The 21990-nt window shown below is 40.0% G+C and overlaps 2 protein-coding genes across 2 annotated transcripts in view; both read left to right on the plus strand.

The window, feature by feature from the left end:
- Positions 1–12421, plus strand: part of LOC112575796 (probable S-adenosylmethionine-dependent methyltransferase At5g38780) — a 31336-nt gene extending 18915 nt beyond the window's left edge. Inside the window, exons 6-9 of the mRNA XM_025257820.1 lie at positions 650–831; positions 1551–1637; positions 11677–11857; positions 12192–12421. Of these exons, the coding sequence (XP_025113605.1) occupies positions 650–831; positions 1551–1637; positions 11677–11857; positions 12192–12421 (680 nt within the window). The remainder of the gene's footprint in view (positions 1–649; positions 832–1550; positions 1638–11676; positions 11858–12191) is intronic.
- Positions 12422–14582: 2161 nt separating this feature from the next.
- LOC112574922 lies at positions 14583–21577 on the plus strand. The gene is made up of 9 exons (XM_025256300.1): positions 14583–15154; positions 15853–16229; positions 16990–17088; positions 17341–17439; positions 17599–17737; positions 18191–18321; positions 19147–19316; positions 20043–20223; positions 20525–21577. Exons 2-9 carry the CDS (start codon positions 15911–15913, stop codon positions 20752–20754), a joined length of 1368 nt encoding a protein of 455 aa, XP_025112085.1. The 5' UTR covers positions 14583–15154; positions 15853–15910; the 3' UTR covers positions 20755–21577.
- Positions 21578–21990: the final 413 nt, after the last annotated feature.

Raw genomic sequence — 21990 nt, forward strand, 5'->3', positions numbered from 1 at the left:
AATGGCGTCTTGTGTCTGACGTCTTGTGTGCGTCAGTTGTCCCACGTCACTTGAAGCAGAAAATGACGTCATATGTAAGAGAAAAGCAGTTGCTCTAAAAATGGCCAACTAAGCGGGGAAAGCAACCGTCTTCGTCGCCATCTTTTTTATAACTCCTTCAGTGACAGTCCTCTGAACTTGTGCCTCTTCGATTCGATTCATCTATAAATCTCTTCATGCGTACGCAAGATCAGTGTACGTTCGTCTATTATAATGATGCTTTTGTGATAAGGATGGAAATGACGAGGAGGAGAGGGATGGATTGATGAAGATCGTTGATGATGATGAGGGGTGGATGGATGGATGATGGTGGATGATGATGACGTATGCGCCACTGTATGAAGCAATGGTGAATATGACTCAAAATGTTCTGATGACACAATGACAGGAAGTGTAACGTTCAGTATGCGTGTGATAAACTGTGTAGACGTTAATAGCAGTAACTGTGTCCATAACATTGTGTCCACAACATTGTGACTAACGACAGGACAATAATGTTAAAATATGTGAGTAGGATGGCGATTATGAAACATGCGTTACATCATCAACATAATCAAATAAACTCAACAATAATTCGAAGAAGCTATACATTTTATATTGTGTTCTCCAGGTGGACTTCTTTTCGATGCTCAGTCTGCTAAACTACTGGGGAGCAACCCTCCACAGACTCGAACTTTGACCTACCCTCTCGCTGAAAACTTCAATAGAGTGGGAGAAGAAAGCACCCAAGATATTTGGACTTCTTTTGATTTGAGCTGGAAGGAATTATACGTAGAAGGATTAATTACAAAAGTGAATCAAACATAGAATGTTAAAATTATTCTTGTTTGTACATTTGTGCCATGTAACAGTAACTGAAAGTTTAGATACTGCATCGAATACAATTAAATTACCTTGTACCAATCTATTTCTGTTATTAGTCTGGTCATCAGACGTATCTGAAACTGGCTTCGCTAAGCGATGCTCCAAACCGAATCAGTGTATATTTCCAAGAAACATTAAGACAAAAAATTGCAGGTTTTCAGTTGTGGATGGAGTTTTCTATTTGTCCAGATCAGTTCAGACTAAGAGCCCTCCTGAAGTAACTGTGTCCCCAAACACTCGATGTTAGAGTACAACCTAAATAGGTCCAAAGTCATTTATAAGGAGACACCTTTATACATATGTACCCTATAATGATTGTATTGTACTGAAAGATTATCCCGGGAAAAGCTAGGGAAAAGTGAGAATAATGAAAACAAGAAACCTTTGACAACGGCAGACACGATGTTGAGTAAAGTACGACTTCAGTCAAAGTAATCTTCACTAATCTTACGAATTCTAATAATCTCTTAGAAATATTTAGGATAAAAAGAAACTGAATGATGTCTTGTTATGGAAGAGGCTTCGTTTAAACAATACTGAGAAGTATTATCAATTTCTCGATGTATGGTTGTATAAAGAATCAGAAACATTAAGAACTGTGAAGGAAGAGATCAAGATTGACATTGACTCTTTCAATTTATTTTTAGGAGGAGTTCCAGTTGTGCACTCTTCGGCTGACACTCCGGACTTTACAGGAAGTAAAAGCTCCTTTCGAGAATGCCGCCATGTCTCCAGTAAGACAGGCTGGTCTCAACTTGATAAAGGACCCACAAGAGTTTCACATTCATTGCCCTATCAAAACACTGTGGCGACAAAAGCTACAGACTGGTCAGTGTAAACTAAATTTCATGTTATCTCATTTTTACCTGACAAACATACTTCTCTGAAAAGATTACTACGTGAAAATTGTGAATTAAAATAGTAAAATACAAAATATACAGTAAGAAATTAAACTGTATACAGTTTTTCACGAGTTCGTAAAACAGAAATATATGTATGTTTATTAAAGACCAACTTGAACGGTTGTGTTTTGTTTTGTTTTGTTTGTTTTTCTTTAGATATTAATAAGGACTGAAACTAAGGTCAAATCGTCTTTTGACGAGAACAAACATTTATGTGTTGTATTGTCTGTGAATGTTTACTCATCTGTTGAGACCCTAGACTACAGCTACTTCCCAACCCTGGTTAAGTGGTGCTTGTATTTTTGCAGATGGCGTTGACGACAGAATGATGTTTGCTCAACTTCTCTCGAAGGCATTTTGTCTTGTGTTGGATGCGACTTTGAGAAACACTTTGAGAAGCACACGACCTGCTGAGGAACACTTGCCCATAATCCAACGCCTCCAGCAGAAGTTCATTCAAAAAGTTGCTGCAATGAACCCAGAGACTTTCAGAAGTGAACCAGTTGTCAGGATCCTTGCTGCGCAGAAGTCAAAATGACTGGTAAATGTAAAAATACATTCTTATACTTTGCTCACTTGCTAAAGCCACATTTTATCACTATTTCTAGAAAAAATATTTAATGATCACGGTCGGCCATAAATAAAATTGAGCAAATTTTTAGATATAGTAACAGAAATTTATATGTTCTTGGAAACTTTAGTGCTACAGTACATTAAACTAAATGCTGATATCATAGTCTTTAAAAGGAATTAAACGTATTTCCATTCATGAGGCCCCCGTAACTTGAAAATCATTTTCACTTTCACTGCTATTTTGACGATGTCTTTTTTGCTATACACGGAGAATTGGCTATTCTGGGTTCATATCTCGTGTCAGGCACACTGTTCCTTCTGCGTGTGATAATCGTTTACAGGGCCGGCTGCTTGGCCGTGATGTAGCTGCTGTCTCCATGTTGTCTACACGATCTCTGATGGAAGCAGCTGTGGCCCGACCCACGAAGTCCTGTGCAGATTTCTGAAATGAATTTCAACATAATGTCGTGTACAGTCACATATGAAAATGAAAGAAACTTTCCAGAAAATACCCTTCCGACTGTTGTGTGCAGACATCATGATTTTTGTGCAGATTGAACAAATATGCAACATGTTGGCAATAATTTGTTAGTTATATAATGGTGCATTGTTTAGAAATTGTAGACATATTAGACATATTGGCTTTGAGAAGAGTTTAAAATTGTTTTTAATAGCCGATAACTCAAAAACACAACAAGATGTTGATTGACCCAATAGTTTTGAGTCGACTATATTTTTGCATGCAAAATAAATCGGCTGGTTTTCAGAAACCAAGAGGTCTGTGTTTACTTTCCGTGTCAAAGTCCATGCGTGAGACAACAATGTCTGCAAATTAAGATATTCTTCACACCTAAACATCATAGGTTCTATATTCAGGGTGTATATGCCCCGTATAGTGCTTATAAGTTTGTCGATTTGGGGGTGGGTAAAATAAGGCCTTAAAAGTAATTTAGTGAAAATCTCCTTATAAATAAGGAAGGTGCTTATTAGTCCTTATGTTTTGTGTAAAGTGTGTTCACATTAATCGTCTCCTCATAGTCCTGTCACAGTGTAGGGGACATAACTACTGCTGTCTTCAAAGGCCAGACTTTTGCTGTCCCTCATCAAAAAATGAGTCTGACTCGGGAGGGGAGAGGTGAGGATACTTGACAAGCAGGCCTGACGAAAAGGAGGAGGGTGCAGCCAAGGAGGTCTGGCGTACCCCGGCCTGCAGGGAGGGAAGTGGGGTTGACAGGTGAAGGGATGTATTGGTTAAGGGGGATAGGAAAGTGACCGAAAAACAAAATCTGTAATAAAAGAAATAAAATGAGTGACAGATGACCTGTAGTTTTGTCTACACAGTACAAAAAACATTTTTGCATGGTCCTTAGAAAAGATTTCCAGGTCCTTATTTTCAGTGTGGTCAGACCTTTTTAGTAATATAACGGTGCGTTGTTTAAAAATTGTAGACTTAGTGGCTTTGAGAAAAGTTTTTAAATGATCAGGAAGGTTTCCGCAGGACAGACACAAAAAAATACATCGTAGTTAGGATTTTACTATTATTATTTACGTTATTTTGTTTTGTTTAGTAAACAGTGGCAGACTCTTACAGGCAAATCATTTTGTTTATTTGTGTGAAAGAACACGTAATTGTCTGACACCGCAAGTGTGTTCGAAAGGGAGTGAGCGAGAGACACTACACAGTGTCTTGACACAAACTCAACCGTCGTGATCTCTTTTATTGCTGAGTGAGTCAAGAGTGCATGTCGCCACACCCTCTTACACAATTTTTCCACGCCAAGGACCTTTTCAACACTCTCACTAGTCGACCTTTCTTCCGGTCTATTAAGCAACAACACGACATTCACCTTTGCAGGTGACGTGTTCTCTTAACTCCCTTAATCCCCCCCCCCCCCTTGCACTATTAGCGATTTTAGTAAGTGGATCAGCGACACCACCCAGTCCGCTCCTTGTAACGATGTAAACAAAAATATCATTTCTGACGAAATGTGATTTACCCTCAGACAGAAGACACATTCCCCGGAGCAGCTTATCTAACGGCACGAACCTTACTCCTCCAATGCCACCGTTAAAGACAGTACCCAGCATATAAAACATCCACAAAAAGTGATACCCGTGAAATCCCTTTGACGTCTGTCCGATTTCACTTTAGCTCTTTTAATTAGTTAATTAAATTGATTGATTGTTGCAGCGTTCCTAAGTTTTACTGACTCCAGGGGACTGGGTATGTGGGGGACAGGGTATAACTCCTGCTACACACGTCAACATAACCCTGGAGGGGAACAATATGATGATAATCACACAATCTCTCTCGTTCCACTACACAGCTCACGAGTCCCCATCGCTGCTCTTCCCCGAACAGCGGACTTAAGAATCTCTCATTTAACGTACAACAAAAAAGATTTCTATAACAGATAAACATGTAAATACATACAATAAAATGACTCCTCTTAAGCAGTGGTTCTCAAAGTGTTGTCCGCGGACTGCTTGCTGGCCACACTCATGTCAGGTGATCCACGTCTGACAGTCATATGTCAGCAAAGTGATGTTTAAATCGCCAGATACACTAATTAGTCCAGTCTTGTTTTTACACGAGTTAAAACATTTTATCAATGCCCAACTGCTCGTTCGCATAAAAAATAGCAAGTAGCTCTCAAGCAACATTTACCCTATTGAAACTCTGAAAAAATATAATACTGGCGAAGTGAATCATTTTATTTAGTGCTTCAGTTGTGAGGGGTGAATCATTTCTTTTATTGGTTTTTTAAAATTGCAAGTGGTGTATCATTTCATTTAGTCTTTTTTAACTATCGTATGATGTTTTATTGTTTTTTTGTTGTAAACATAAGTAAACTAAAAATCTTGTCTTCATACTACAGGCCTCTTCACCCGACCTTCACGCTTCACTCCCCCCAAACACACCCGCGCACCTGTCGCTAGTCGACCCACTCTCGCTCTCCTCCGGTCACGGGGCCGGTACTTATCCCCCATCGCCAGCCTCTACCCTCCCTGTGTGCGTGTGTGTGCGTGTGTGTGTGCGTGCCATCTTCCATCCTACTCATATGCGATGTCCCATACTATCATAGATATAACGTAATAAAATATTTTTGAAATGTTATGGTAGGCCTACCTAGAAGATGCGGATCCGTCCTGACTGTAGCGAGTAGACCCCGGGTAGACTGACCTTTTGGGGTAAATGTGTCTCATAACTACGAGGCGGGGGGGAATATATGCCATGGTGCATTTGCACTGAACGAAGCACTCAGGTATTTTTAACACCATCTGTCATCAGAAAGCTCCTCTCTTTCTTTCCTTTTTCATATTTTATACTCTATTTACTTTCTTTTGATTCCCTTTAAGAAGCCATTTGGATATAATGTGAAAACAGAAAGAAGTTGGCAGATGGTAAGCGATTTTTGAGAATGTAGGTGTAAGCTTCTTATGGCGGCCATGGCGATTTTAGTGTAACGGCGACACACAAAAGATTCGTCTAGTATAAACTTTTTTGTTTTGGGAGGGGGGGGGGCTGAGTTTTGTGATTCGTTCTGAAATTGTCTTTTCCTGTGTAAACGTCGGTTCACTTTGAACATTACAGTCTGATGCAGCATTTTATAGGGTGATGGACAAGAGAAGGAAATTGAGAAGCTACTAAAAACACTTTCAATTTTTAAACAACTGGTAAACAAGAAGACATGGAAATTATCAATTATCAAATTCATTGCAGAAACCATACACCCCGTGTCGACAGACACCATTGCCGCCACCTTGACACGTTGTGAGCACATGTAGCATCTTCGAACCCCAACTGTTTGCAGGCAGAAGCGAGACGAAGACTGCGCTCGGAAAATACCGGACAGGCCCGAAGCTCGTTCCTTCTGTAAAGTTTTCTCGCACGAGGCAGTCAGGGTCTTCACACCCAGAGGACACATCCCTGCTTCAGACTGCGAAAGACAGTGCATGCGACAAGTACAATATTCCCTACCTGATCTACGGTGAGTGGTCTATTAAAACAGTTCTTCAAGTTCTCTTTTCGGAGAAGAATAGATGCTTCGTTAACGACCGATCAGTCAGTCAATCAAATTTTATATCAGGTTGTCAATATTGATGAGTTCCGGTATCGTCTTTAGTTTGCAGCAGCATATACATATTTTTGTTTTCACCAGCCATGTGATTGGCTTTATTTGTGTCCCCATGTACCTTGTCACCTTTGTTATCATATCGCTCGTCAAGGAGCCGCTCAATGTGAACAAAGGTCAGCTCGTGGCTTTCCATGGGCAGTGAGATGAGTGGGTTTTTTTTGGTCAAATCATTTTCTTTTGTAATCCTTTTCCATTAACTTATAAATCACGTGTCCCAAGATACACGGCAGGACGGCCTGCGGGAGTAGAGCAAAGAATACCAGCTGCACAGGGACAAACACCTGTAATTAGCAGCTGAGATCAACCTCTTTTTTACGCGTCTCACAGAACTACCCCTTCCTACCTTGTAAACCCCTCTCCCACAATTACTCACGTGCTTATTCCTACACTGCGCTAACAAAAAACATGCTTGTAAGTATGTATACTTGTAAGTAGCATCAAAAATAGTAATAGGGACGAATCAACAGCTTGTTTACTTGTAGAGAGCAATACGTAGTAGCATAATATCATTCGCAAGTTTTTACTTGAGCAGCTTTTGCTTTCTGTTGCAGACGGCAGACGAGTTTCACAAGCTCCTTGAACATTCCCTTTGGAGTGGTTCAGTGCAGTGTGTGGCTCTCTTCACACCTTAAAGGAGCTGGTAATATGCTGAAGACTGTGCTCCCCCGTCTTGTGACCACAACTGCGGCTTGTCGCCCGCCATGTCTACATCTGACGTCACTGTCATCTCTACCGTCAAGGAAGAGGGCGTCAGATGGCGCTGCTACGTCAACGATACGAAGAGAGATGTCTGGAGATCTAGCAGGTGCCGAGACACCTTCCTTTCAATACTTCTGGCAGCCTGGTTCTGGCTTCTATGGCGAACATCTCGGAAGACTTGCACAACCTTCGGTTGACATTTGTGAAGAAATTGTTTTATCTCATATCGGTACGTGAGTGATACGGTTCTAATTCAATTTTTTACCATCGGTATCCTGATTTTTGAAAAGGGACTGTGGAACATGTCACCAATTTATACACATTGTTTCTTACTATAACAGCAGGATAGTTCCTTGTGTGTGTGTAGGGCACAAGCATTGTTCAAGTAAGATAAAAGAACATCTTTGATTGAAAATACCCAAGCAGCACAGAAAGATTGGGGACACATGTGACCTATGTCATGAACTTGGTGTGTCACATGTAGAATTTATTCATAATGCACTGGCCGAAGCTGAATGCTTTTGATGTAGGCATGAAAGTTTCGGATCACTTGTAACTCGTTTTATTTTTACTTTTGCCTTTCAGTATAGACCATCGGACTGCAGATAGTATCAAATTTTTTCTTCTGCATTGTTATTTGTATTGTATTGAATTTATTAAGTACTGAGCAGTAACTCAACGGAACATAATAGCCTGCTGCTGATTTTTCTATCTTCTAGACGCCGTGCCGGTGCCTTCACCAAAAGGCGTGTTCACCATTGGTGACTACGGAACATGCGATGGGACAGTGTCTCTACGACTGATACACAATGTCATCGGTAAGTAAAGAAGCAGCGCAGAGGGGAATGAGAGCAGTAATTGTCATCATTAATCAATGGTATTATATTTATGACATAATGTTTTTTTGTAATTTCTATATTTCTAAACAAACAGAAGTAGAATAGTAATTAAGCAGGACTGGTGACGAAGAACTGACAGATAAATACTTGTCTTTGTAGTATTATTAAATAAATAGATTAATACGCGATTATTTATTGCTTCAGACCACTTGCGAAACAAACATCTACCCGATCTGAAGATCCAGGTGTTGTACGAAGATCACGCATCCAACGACTACAACAGCCTCTTCAAAACTATTTACGGTAATTGTATTTATAGGGGGAGCACTGAGTCTCTCGTCACTTCTCTATTATCTAATATACTCAACTATTTGTACAATTTAACAGACGATATTTTGTCTCTCTGGAAGGTCAAACCTCGTACATGACCAAGTTCACCAACGTGTTCCCCCTGGTATGTGGCACTAATTTCTACAAGCAGTGTGTACCTGACAACACCTGTGACATCATCATGTCCTCATTCGCCACGATGTATTTGAGTAACGAGAGGTGGGTCATACAGAGCAGCACTTCATTAAAAAAAAAAAAGTAAAAAAAGCCCAAATCACCTGATGTCTATTGCCCTAGTTGCTGGCACGGCATTAAAAACAAATAAACTGATGTCTAAAATATATAACCATGTTTGATCAAATACGATATTTTATTTCCTCTCTCTCTCTCTCTCTCCTCTCTTTCTTTCTTTCTTTCCCTCTCTCTCTCTTTCTCTCAGTAAGTTAGTTATTACCATTATTTTGTATCAATGTTTACATGCATACCTAGTGCTCTTTATGTAAAAGTCACCTTTACTTAATAAACGTTTACTATTTTAGAAATGTTCACTGAAAGGTGTGTCGCATTATTTCTATTTGTTCCGTGTAAAGATTCTCACACAAGCAGTAGATTAACAACCGTCGTTAAAATTAATGTATACTTGATAATGTGAATGAAATCACTGTTTAGTTACGTGAGATGCTCCAATACAATGTTCCCCTGGCGGTCGACGTCGGAAGCGGAGCTGCGCGCTCATCACGAGGCTGCAGCACGTGACTGGCAGACGTTCCTCCTCCACAGAGCAGCAGAACTCAAACCAGGTGAGTAGGTGGAAGTTAGTTGTCTGTAATCATTCGGAAGATTATGTGCAAAGAGGGAGTGAAGAAAAGAAAGAAGATGATTATATAGTGAGTCGTGTTAGTACTCGTATTGTCTCGTGTACAATGGTGTCTTGTGTCTGACGTCTTGTGTCTGACGTCTTGTGTGCGTCATATGTCCCACGTCACTTGAAGCAAAAAAATGACGTCATATATAAGAGAAAAGCAGTTGCTCTCAAAATGGCCAACTAAGCGGGAAAACAACCGTGTTCGTCCGCCATTTTCTTCATAACGCTCTCAGTGACAGTCCTCTTAACTTGTGCCTCTTCGATTCGATTCATCTATAAATCTTTTCATCCTCATCCCCGTCGTCATCTACAAGGCTCGTCGAGCGTTGTGTGTGTGTGTAATACGTCATGCGTACGCAAGGTAAGTGTACGTTCGTCTATTACAATGATGATATTGTGATAAGGACGAGAATGATGAGAATCTCAACCTTCTGTACAGGGTGAAGAGAACTAAGCACATCTTGAACTTCCACTGAGAAGTCATGAGCCTCGAACCGAGCAAAGAAAGCATTAAGAGCATTAGGCAGGGCCTTACTCTCAACGCCTGAGATCGAGATTTTGGCTTTCGACCCCTTACTCCGATCGTCAATATTGGCCATGTTGTTGAGTCCCTGCCAAGCTACTCGGATGTTACCTGTAACAAACTGAGACTCTATTTTTGACTTGTGTTTCACCTTGACCCAACGGATAGCATCATGGACCTCTCTATTTACCAATCTTCTGTCGTGGGCAGAACCCGTGAAGAACACATGTTTCTTTTTGTTACGCACTGCTTTTAGGCACTTGGTCATCCAAGGTTTGTTGTTAGGATAAAACATGAACTGCTTTGATGGAATGGTGCAAACTACACAGAAGGAGATATATGAAGGGATGGTGTTTACTAAGTCGTCCAGATTAGGACATGCTTCTAAAAGTCATCCCAGTCAGTACATTCATCACAGCCTTGACATAGAAACTAGGACTAGGAGGATGAAAAAAATGGAGTTCGGATATTTCGTTGAAATCTGCAATGACAACTTATTTATTTAATATATACCCAGAAATTTTAAGTATTGGACCTTCATTACCATTTGACGGAGATCCAAACTACTTGTATCTTTACTCCTGTGTGTTAAATTTCTGTATTTCTGTATTTCTGCCTGCCCTTGTGAGCGAAGACAAATTTCTGTCCTGGGTATCCTCGACAGACAATAAAGTAGGTTCTGATTTTGATTTGATTTTGATTTTATTTGAATGAGGATGGATGGATAATGAGGATTGGTGATGATGAAGGGTGGATGGATGTATGATGGTGGATGATGATGACGGATGTGCCACTGTATGGTGAATATGACTCAAAATGTTCTGATGACACAATGACAGGAAGGGTGGCGTTCAGAATGGGCGTGATAAAATGTGTAGACGTTAATAGCCGTAACTCTGTCCATTACATTGTGTCCATAACATTGTGACTAAAGACAGGACAATAATGTTAAAATAGGTGAGTAAGATGGCGATTATGAAATATGCGTTACATCGTCAACATAATCAAATAAACTCAACAATAATTCGAAGAAGCTATATATTTTATATTTTGTTTTCCAGGTGGACTTCTTTTCGATGCTCAGGGTGCTAGACTCGTGGGGAGCAACCCTCCACAGACTCGCACTTTGACCTACCCTCTCGCTGAAAACTTCACTGAAGCGGGAGAAGAAACCGCCCAAGATATTTGGACTTCTTTTGATTTGAGCTGGAAGGAATTATACGTAGAAGGATTAATTACAAAAGTGAATGAAACATAGAACATTAAAATTATTCTTACTTTTACATTTGTGCCATGGAACACTAACTGAAAGTTTAGATACTGCATTGCACACAATTAGATAACCTTGAACCAATCTTTTTATGTTATTAGTCTGGTCATCAGTCGTGTCTGAAACTGGCTTTGCTACGCGATGTTCCAAACTAAATCCATACATGTTTCCAAGAAACATTAAGACAACAAAATTGCAGGTTTTCAGTTCTCGACGGAGTTTTTTATTTGTCCAGATCAGTTCAGACTAAGAGCCCTCCTGAAGTAACTGTGTCCCCAAACACTCGATGTTAGAATAGAACCTAAATAGGTCCAAAGTCATTTATCAGGAGACACCTTTATACATATGTACCATATAATGATTGTATTGAATTGAAAGATTATCATGGGAAAAGCAAGGGAAAAGTGAGAATAATGAAAACAAGAAACCTTGACAACGGCAGACACGATGTTGAGTAAAGTACGACTTCAATCGAAGTAATCTTCACTAATCTTACGAATTCTAATAATCTCTTAGAAATATTTAGGATAAAAATAAACTGTATGATGTGTGATTCCATAAAGAATCATAAATATTTAAAATTGTGAAGGAAAAGATCAAGATTGACATTCCCCTTTACGATTTATTTTTTAGGAGGAGTTCCAGTCGTGCACTCTTCGGCTGACATTCCGGACTTTACAGGAAGTAAAGGCTCCTTTTGAGAATGCATCCATGTCTCCAGTCCCACAGGCTGGTCTCAACTTGTTAGAGGACCCACAAGAGTTTCTCACTTATTGTCCTTTCAAAGCACTGTGGCGACAAAAGCTTCAGACTGGTCAGTGTAAACAAAATTTCATGCTGTCTCATTTTTTTACCTTACAAACATACTTCTTTGGAAAGATTACTACATGAAAATTGTGAATTAAAATAGTAAAATACAAAATGTACAGTAAGAAATTTAACTGTTTACAGTTTTTCACGAGCTCGTAAAAAAGAAATATATGTATTGAACGGTTTGCGGTTTTTTTTTTTAATTTTTTTTTTTTTTTTAAGATATTAAAAAGTTCTGAAACTAAGGTCAAATCTTCTTTTGACGAGAACAAACATTTATGTGTTGTATTGTCTGTGAATGTTTACTTATTTGTTAAGTGGTGCATGTATTTTTGCAGATGGCGTTGACGACAGAATGATGTTTGCTCAAGTTCTCGCAAAGGCATTTTATCTTGTGTTGGATGCGACTTTGAGGAACACTTTGAGAAACACACGACCTGCTGAGGATCACTTGCCCATAATCCAACGCCTCCAGCAGACGTTCATTCAAAAAGTTGCTGCATTGAACCCAGAGACTTTCAGAAGTGAAATTGTTGTGAGAATCCTTGCTGCACAGAAGTCAAAATGACTGACTGCCAAATGTAAAATACATTCTTATACTTTACTTATACTAGCATAATGGATGGACAAAGATGGACACGAGAATTCGGTTGTAATGCCGAGTTCCAAGTTTGTCACTGAAATACTTTCATTTCTTTCGTTCTCTAGATATATTCGCGAAAAAATAACTTTCAATAAAATACACTTAAAACTACCTTCTAACTGTTGTGTCCAGACATTATCAGTTTTATTCAGACGGACAAGTGTAATTGCAACATGTTGGCAACAATTTTGTTAGTATTATAACAGTGCATTGTTTAGAAATTATAGACTTAGTGACTTTGAGAAAAGTTTTTAAATTACAAAGGTTTCCACAGGACAGATACAGAAAAATCGTAGTTAGGACTTTGTTGTTGTTGTTGTTGTTGTTGTTGTTGTTGTTGTTGTTGTTGTTGTTGTTGTTGTTGTTGTTGTTGTTGTTGTTGTTGTTGTTGTTGTTGTTGTTGTTGTTTTGTTGACTTTTACAGGCAAATCATTTTCCTTATTAGTGTGAAAGAACACGTAATTGTCTGACCCCGCAAGTGTGTCCGAAAGGGAGTGAGCGAGAGTCACTACACGGTGTCGTGACACAAACCCAACCTTCGTGATCTTTTATTCCTGAGTGAGTCAGGAGTGCATGCCGCCACACCCTCTTACACAATTTTTACAGATCAAAGGACCTTTTAACACTCTCACTGGTCGACCTTTCTTTCGGTCTATTAAGCACCAACACGACATTCACCTTCGCAGGTCTCGTGTTCTCTTAACCCCCTTACTCCCCCGTGCACTATTAGCGATTTTAGTAAATGGATCAGCCACACCACCCAGTTCATTCCTTGTAAGGATGTACAACAAAAATATCATTTCTGAAGAAATGTTATTTACCCTCAGACAGAAGACACCCTCCCCAGAGCAACCTATCTAACGACATGAGTCTAGCTCCTCCAATGCCACCATTAAACCAGCCTATAAAACGTCCGCAGAACGTGATACCCGTGAAATCCCTTTGACCTCTGTCCAATTTCACTTTAACTTTTTTAATTAGTTAATTAAATTGATCGATTGTTGCAGTGTTCCTAAGTTTTACTGACCCCAGGGAACTGGGTCTGTGGGTGACAGGGTATAACTCCTGCTACCCACGTCAACATAACCCTGCAGGGGAACAAGATGACAATAATCATATAGTCTCTCTAGTTCCAATACACAGCTCACGAGTCCCCTTCCCTGCTCTTCCCCGAACAACGGACTTAACAACCTGTCATTTAACGTACAACAAAAAAGATTTCTATAACAGATAAACATGTAAATACATACAATAAAATGACTCCTCTTAAGCAGGTGTTCTCAAAGTGTTGTCCGCGGACCACTTGTTGGCCACACTCATGTCAGATGATCCACGTCTGATAGTCATATGTCAGCAAAGTGATGTTTAAATCGTCAGATACACTAATTAGTCCAGTCTTGTTTTTATACGAGTTTTAATTTTATCAATGCCCAACTGCTTTTTCGCATAAGAAATAGAAAGTAGCTCTCAAGCAACTTCTACCCTATCGAAACTCTGAAAAAATATAAAACTGGCGAAGTGAATCATTTTATTTAGTGCTTCAGTTGCAAGTGGTGAATCATTTCATTTAGTCTTTTTTTAGATATCGTGTGATATATTATTGTTTTTTCGTTGTAAACGTAAGTAAACTAAAAATCTTGTCTTCATACTACTGGCCTCTTCACCCGACCTTCACGCTTCACTCCCCCAACACACACCCGCGCACCTGTCGCTAGTCGACCCACTCTCGCTCCCCTCCGGTCACGGCGCTGTCACCCGGCAAGTACTGACCCCCCATCGCCAGCCTCTACCCTCCCTGTGTGCGCGTGTGTGCGTGCCATCTTCCATCCTACTTATATGCGATGTCCCATACTACCATTGATATAACGTAATAAAATATTTTTTAATTGTTATGGTAGGCCTACCTAGAAGATGCGGATCCGTCCTGACTGTAGCTAGTAGACCCCGTGTAGACTGACCTTTTGGGGTAAATGTGTGTCATAACTACGAGGCGGGGGGATATATGCCATGGTGCATTTGCACTGAACGGAGCACTCCGGTAGAAAAAAGTTGGCAGATGGCAAGCGATATTTTTGAGAATGTGGGTTAAGCTTCTAATGTCGGCCATGACGATTTGAGTGTAACGGCGACTTACAAAGGTTCGTCTAGTATAATTTTTTTTCTTTTGGGGCGAGGGGGCTGAGGATTTGTGTTTCGTTCTGAAATTGTCTTTTTCTGTGTAAACGTCGGTTCACTTTGAAGCATTACACTCTGATGAAGCATTTTATAGGGTGATGGACAAGAGAAGGAAATTGAGAAGCTACTAAAAACATTTGAATTTTTAAAACTGGTAAAGAAGAAGACATGGAAATTATCAATTATCAAATTCATTGCAGAAACCATACATCCCTTGTCGACAGAAACTATTGCCGCCACCTTTCTCAACCATCCGTGACACGTTGAGACCACATGTAGCATCTTCGAACCCCAGCTGCTTGCATGGAGAAGCGAGACGAAGACTGCGCTCGGAAAATACCGGACAGGCCCGAAGCTCGTTCCTTCTGTAAAGTTTTCTCGCACGAGGCAGTCAGGGTCTTCACACCCAGAGGACTCCACCCTGCGTTCAGACTGCAAAAGACAGTGGGTGCAACAAGTGCGATATTCCCTACCTGATCTACGGTGAGTGGTCTATTAAAACAATTCTTCAAGTTCTCTTTTCGGAGAAGAATAGATGCTTCGTTAACGACCGATCAGTCAGTCAATGAAATTTTGCATCCGGTTGTCAATATTGATGAGTTCAAGGTATCGTCTTGAGTTTGCAGCAACATACACAAAGAGTTGCTTTGACCAACCATGTGACTGGGATTATTCGTGACCCCATGTACCGTTGTCACCTTTGTTATCATATCGTTCGTCAGGGAGCCGCTCAATGTGAACAAAGGTCAGCTCGTGGCTTTCCATGGGCAGTGAGCTGAGTGGTCTTTTTGTCAAATCATTCCCTTTCGTAATCCTTTTCCATATACTTATAAATCACGTGCCCCAAGATACGCGGCAGGACAACCTGAGGGAGTAGAGCAAAGAATACCAGCTGCACAGGACACAAACACTTGTAATTAGCGGCTGCAGAGTCACACCAACCTCTTTTTCACGCGTCTCATAATACTCCCCCTCCATGCATTGTAAACCCCTCTCCAACAATTACTCACGTGCTTATTCCTCCACTACGTGAAAAAAAACTGCTTGTAAAAGCAACATTACCATCAAAAATAGTAACAGGGATGAATCAGCACAGCTTGTTTACATGTACAGCGCAATACGTAGTAGCATAATATCATTCGCAAGTTTTTACTTGAGCAGCTTTTGCTTTCCTGTTGCAGACGGCAGACGAGTTTCACAAGCTCCTTGAACATTCCCTGTGGAGTGGTTCAGTGCAGTATGTGGCTCTGTTCACACCTGAAGGGCGCTGGTAAGATGCTGAAGACTGTGCTCCCCCGTCTTGTGACCACGACTGCCGCTTGTCGCCCGCCATCTCTACATCTGACGTCACTGTCATCTCTACCGTCAGGGAAGAGGGCCTCAGATGGCGCTGCTACGTCAACGATGCGAAGAGAGATGTCTGGAGATGTAGCAGGTGCCGAGACACCTTCCTTTCAATACTTCTGGCAGCCTGGTTCTGGCTTCTACGGCGAAAATCTCGGAAGACAGACACAACCTGCCGTTGACATTTGTGAAGAAATTGTTTTATCTTATATCGGTACGTGAGTGATTTTATCTAAATATTTTTAATATCGGTAGACGGATTTTTAAAAAGTGACTATGGGACATGCCGCCAATTTATACACATTATTTCTTACAATGTCTGCAGCATAGTGCCGTGTGTGTGTGTGTGTGTGTATAGAGCACCAGCGTTGTTCACGAAAGATTATAAAGCACATCTTTGAACTAAAATACCCAAGCAGCACAAAAAGATTGGGGACACATGTGACCTATGTCATGAACTTGGTGTGTCGCCTGTAGAATTTATTCATGGAACTCAAGCCGAAGGTGAATGATTTTCATGTAGGCATGAAAGTTTCGGATCACTTTGAACTCGTTTCATTTTTTTTTTTACTTTCAGTATAGACCATCGGAGTGCAGATAGTATTTAAATTTTTTTCTTCTGCATTGTTATTTGTATTGTAACAACTTAAAACTCAGTTGGAAGCATTCAACGGGGATCTCAGTACATTCGTATGGTTGGTAAAGACAACTGAGTGGCTATCAGACGTACCTCTAGCAATTCACTTTGACCACCGGAAAGTGTGTGCTGCACATTTTCTCTTTTTAGGCTTTTAAAATACAACTTAAAACAAGGAAATATTTTTTTCAAAACACACACACACGTCCCATGTTGTCTATATATCATGTTTTATGTCTCTCTGGTTATCAAGAAACCATTTTTGTGGAATTTATTACGTACTGAGCAGTAATTTAACGGAACATAATAGCCTGCTGTTGATTTTTCTATCTTCTAGACGCCGTGCCGGTGCCTTCACCAAAAGGTGTGTTCACCATTGGTGACTATGGAACGTGCGATGGGTCAGTGTCTCTACGACTGATACACAAGGTCATCGGTAAGTACAAAGTAGTGCAAAGTGGAATTGTCATCATTAATCAATGGTATTATATTTATGAAATCATGTTTTTTTTTATTCCTATATTTGTAAAAAAAAAAAACAAAAAAAAAAAAAAAAAAAAACAAAAAAAAAAAAACAGAATGAGAATAATAATGAAGCAGGACTGGTGAAGAAGAACTGACAAATAAGTACTTGTCTTTGTAGTATTACTAAATAAACAGTAAAATACGGAGATTTTTATTGCTTCAGACCACCTGCGAAACAAACATGGACCCGATCTGAAGATTCAGGTGTTGTACGAAGATCACGCATCCAACGACTACAACAGTCTCTTCAAAACTATTTACGGTAATTGTATTCATAGGGAGCGCACTAAGTCCCTCGTAGCTTTTCTTTTATCTAACATACTTAAATATTTCTACAAATTTAACAGATGAATTCCCTTTTATCTAAATTCTCAATTTTTCTACCAATTTAACAGACGATATTATTTTGTTTCTCCGGTAGGTCAAACCTCGTACATGACCAAGTTCACCAACGTGTTCCCCCTGGTATGTGGCACTAATTTCTACAAGCAGTGTGTACCTGACAACACCTGTGACATCATCATGTCCTCATTCGCCACGATTTATTTGAGTAACGAGAGGTGGGTCGGACACAGAAGCACTTCATTTTAAAAAGAAACGTAAAAAAGCCCAAATCATGTAATGTCTATTGCCGTGATATAGTCCTAGTTGCTGACACGGCATTAAACACAAATAAACAAACAAACTGATGTCTAAAATATATAACCATGTTTGATCAAATACGATATTTTATTTCCTCCCTTTCTCTTTCTCTCTCTCTCTCTCTCTCTCTCTTTCTCTGTAAGTTAGTTATTACCATTATTTTGTATCGATGTTTACATGGATATCTAGTGTTCTTTATGTAATCCTCACCTTTACTCAATAAACGTTTACTATTTTAGAAATGTTCACTGAGAGGTGTTTCTCATTATTTCTATTTGTTCCGTGTAAAGGTTCTAAAGCAAGCGGTAGACTAAGAACCGTTGTTAAAATTAATGTATACTCGATAATGTGAATGAAATCACTAGGTTTAGTTACGTGAGATGCTCCAATACAATGTTCCCCTGGCGGTCGACATCAGAAGCGGAGCTGCGCGCTCACCGCGAGGCTGCAGCACGTGACTGGCAGACGTTCCTCCTCCACAGAGCAGCAGAACTCAAACCAGGTGAGTAGGTGGATTTTATACAGGTGTCTGAAATCATTTGGAAGATTATGTGCAGAGAGGGAGTGAAGAAAAGAAAGAAGCTGATTGTCTAGTGAGTCGTTTTATGTCTTGTTTTGTCTCGTGTACAATGGTGTCTTGTGTCTGACGTCTTGTGTCTGACGTCTTATGTGCGTCCTTTGTCCCACGTCATTTGAAGCAGAAAATGACGTCATATATAAGAGAAAAGCAGTTGCTCTCAAAATGGCCAACTAAGCGGGAAAACAACCGTGTTCGTCTGCCATCTTCTTTATAATTCTCTCAGTGACAGGCCTCTCAACTTGTGCCTCTTCGATTTATCCATAAATCTCTTCATCGTCATCCTCGTCGTTATCTGCGGGGGCTCGTCGAGCGTTCTGTTTTTGTGTGTGTGTAATACGTTGTGCCTACGGAAGGTAAGTGTACGCTCGTCAATTACATCGATGCTATTGTGAAAGGATGAGAATGATGAGGAGTAGGAGAATGAATCGATGATGAGGATTGGTGATGATGAGGGGTGGATGGATGATGGTGGATGATGAGGACGGATGTGCCACTGTATGGTGAATATGACTCAAAATGACACATTGACAGGAAGGGTAACGTTCAGTATGGGTGTGATAAACTGTGTAGACGCTAATAACTGTGTCCATTCGATTGTGTCCATAACATTGTGACTAACGACAGGACAATAATGTTAAAACAGGTGAGTAGGATCGCGATTATGAAACATGCGTTACATCATCAACATAATCAAATAAACTCAACAATAATTCGAAGAAGCTATATATTTTATATTGTGTTCTCCAGGTGGACTTCTTTTCGATGTTCAGGCTGCTAGACTCCTGGGGAGCAACCGTCCACAGACTCGAAATTTGGCCTACCCTCTCGCTGAAGAGGGAGAAGAATGCGTCCAAGATATTTGGACTTGTTTTGATTTGAGTTGGAAGGAATTATACGTGGAAGGATTAATTACAAAAGTGAATAAAATATAGAATATTACAATTATTCTTATTTTTACATTTGTGCCATGTAACAGTAACTGAAAGTTTAGATACTGCATCGAACACAATTAGATTAACTTGAACCAATCTATTTCTGTTATTAGTCTGGTCATCAGTCGTATCTGAAACTGGCTTCGCTAAGCGATGTTCCAAACCAAATCCATATATGCTTACAAGAAACATTTAGACAAGAAAATTGCAGGTTTTCAGTTCTCTAAGGAGTTTTTTATTTGTCCAGATCAGTTCAGACTAAGAGCCCTCCTGAAGTAACTGTGTCCCCAAACACTCGATGTCAGAGTAGAACCTAAATAGGTCCAAAGTCATTTATCAGTCATTAACCTTTATACATATGTAACCTATAATGATTGTATTGAATTGAAAGATTATCATGGGAAAAGCTAATGAAAGAATGAAGAATAATGAAAACAAGAAACCTTTGACAACGGCAGACACGATGTTGAGTAAAGTACGACTTTAATCGAAGTAATTACGAATCTTACGAATTCTAATAATCTCTTATTTAGGATAAAAATAAACTGAATGATGTCTTGTTATGGAAGAGCCTTTGTTTACACAATACTGAGAAGTATTATCAATTTCTTGATACATGGTTGTATAAAGGATCAGAAACATTAAGAATTGTGAAGGAAGAGATCAAGATTGACATTGACTCTTTCAATTTATTTTTTTTTTTTTTTTTAGGAGGAGTTCCAGTCGTGCACTCTTCCGCTGACATACCGGACTTTACAGGAAGTAAAAGCTCCTTTCGAGAATGCCGCCATGTCTCCAGTCCGACAGGCTGGGCTTAACTTGTTAGAGGACCCACAAGAGTTTCTCACTCATTGCTCTGTCAAGAAACTATGGCGACAAAAGCTACAGACTGGTCAGAGTAAAAAAAATTTCCTGCTGTCTCATTTTTTACCTGACAGACATACTTCTCTGGAAAGATTTTGTTGTTGTTGTTGTTGTTGTTGTTGTTGTTGTTGTTGTTGTTGTTGTTGTTGTTGTTGTTGTTTGTTTTGTTTTGTTTTGTTTTGTTTTTTTTTGTTTTTTTTTTTTTTTTTTGAGATATTAATAAGGACTGAAACTAAGGTCAGATCATATTTTGAATAGAACAAACATTTATGTGTTGTATTGTCTGTGAATGTTTACTTATTTGTTAAGTGGTGCATATATTTCTGCAGATGGCGTTGACGACAGAGTGATGTTTGCTCAACTTCTCGCAGAGGCATTTTATCTTGTGCTGGATGCGACTTTGAGGAACACTTTGAGAAACACACGACCTGATGAGGAACACTTGCCCATAATCCAACGCCTCCAGCAGACGTTCATTCAAAGAGTTGCTGCCTTGAACCCAGAGACTTTCAAAAGTGAATATGTTGTGGTAATTCTCGCTGCACAGAAGTCAAAATGACTGACAGGCAAATGTATAATACATTCTTATACTTTACTTATACTGGCTTAGTTAGGATTTTATTATTATTATTATTTATGTTATTTTGTTTTGTTTAGTAAACAGTGGCAGACTCTTACAGGCAAATCATTTTGTTTATTTGTGTGAAAGAACACGTAATTGTCTAACCCCGCAAGTGTGTTCGAAGGAGAGTGAGCGAGAGACACTACTAGACGGTGTCGTGACACAAACCCAACGGTCGTGATCTCTTTTATTCCTGAATGAGTTAAGAGTGCATGCCGCCACACCTTCTTACACAATTTTTACAGGCCAATACCTTTTAACATTCTCACTAGTCGACATTTCTTCTGACCTATTAAGCACCAACACGACATTCACCTTCGCAGGTCACGTGTTCTCTTAACCCCATTACTCCCCCGTGCACTATTAGCGATTTTAGTAAGTGGATCAGCGACACCACCCAGTTCGTTCCTCATAAAGAAGTACAACAAAAATATCATTTCTGAGGGAATGTTATTTACCCTCAGACAGAAGACACATTCCCCGGAGCAACCTGTCTAACGACATGAGTCTAGCTCCTCCAATGCCACCATTAAAGACAGTACCCAGCCTATAAAACGTCCACAGAAAGTGATTGGGTTGTGGGGGACAGGGTATAACTCCTGCTACCCACGTCAACGAGATACCAGACAGTCCCGAAGCTCGTTCCTTCTCTAAAGTTTTCTCATACGAGGCCGTCAGGGTCTTCACACCCAGAGGACACATCCCTGCGTTCAGACTGCGAAAGACGGAGCGTGCGACAAGTACGATATTCCCTACCTGATCTACGGTGAGTGGTCTATTAAAAATGTTCTTCAAGTTCTCTTTCCGGAAAAGAATAGATGTTTCGTTAACGACCGATCAGTCAGTTAATGAAATTTTGAATCCTGTTGTCAATATTCATGAGTTTACAGTATAGTCTTCAGTTTGTAGCACCATATACAAAGGTTTGTTTTGACCAACCATGTGACTGACTTTATTTGTGTCCCCGTGTACCTTTGTCACCTTTGTAATATCACTCGTCAAGGAGCTGCTCAATGTGAACAAAGGTCAGCTCGTGGCTTTCCATGGGCAGTGAGCTGAGTGGTTTTCTTTGTCAAATCAGTCCCTTTCGTAATCCTTTTCCCTTAACTTATCAATCACGTGCCCCAAGGTACCCGGCAGGACGGCCGGCGAAAGTAAAGCAAAAGAATACCA

The sequence above is a fragment of the Pomacea canaliculata genome, linkage group LG11, assembly GCF_003073045.1.
Source record: "Pomacea canaliculata isolate SZHN2017 linkage group LG11, ASM307304v1, whole genome shotgun sequence".
In the NCBI taxonomy this organism is placed as follows: domain Eukaryota; kingdom Metazoa; phylum Mollusca; class Gastropoda; order Architaenioglossa; family Ampullariidae; genus Pomacea; species Pomacea canaliculata.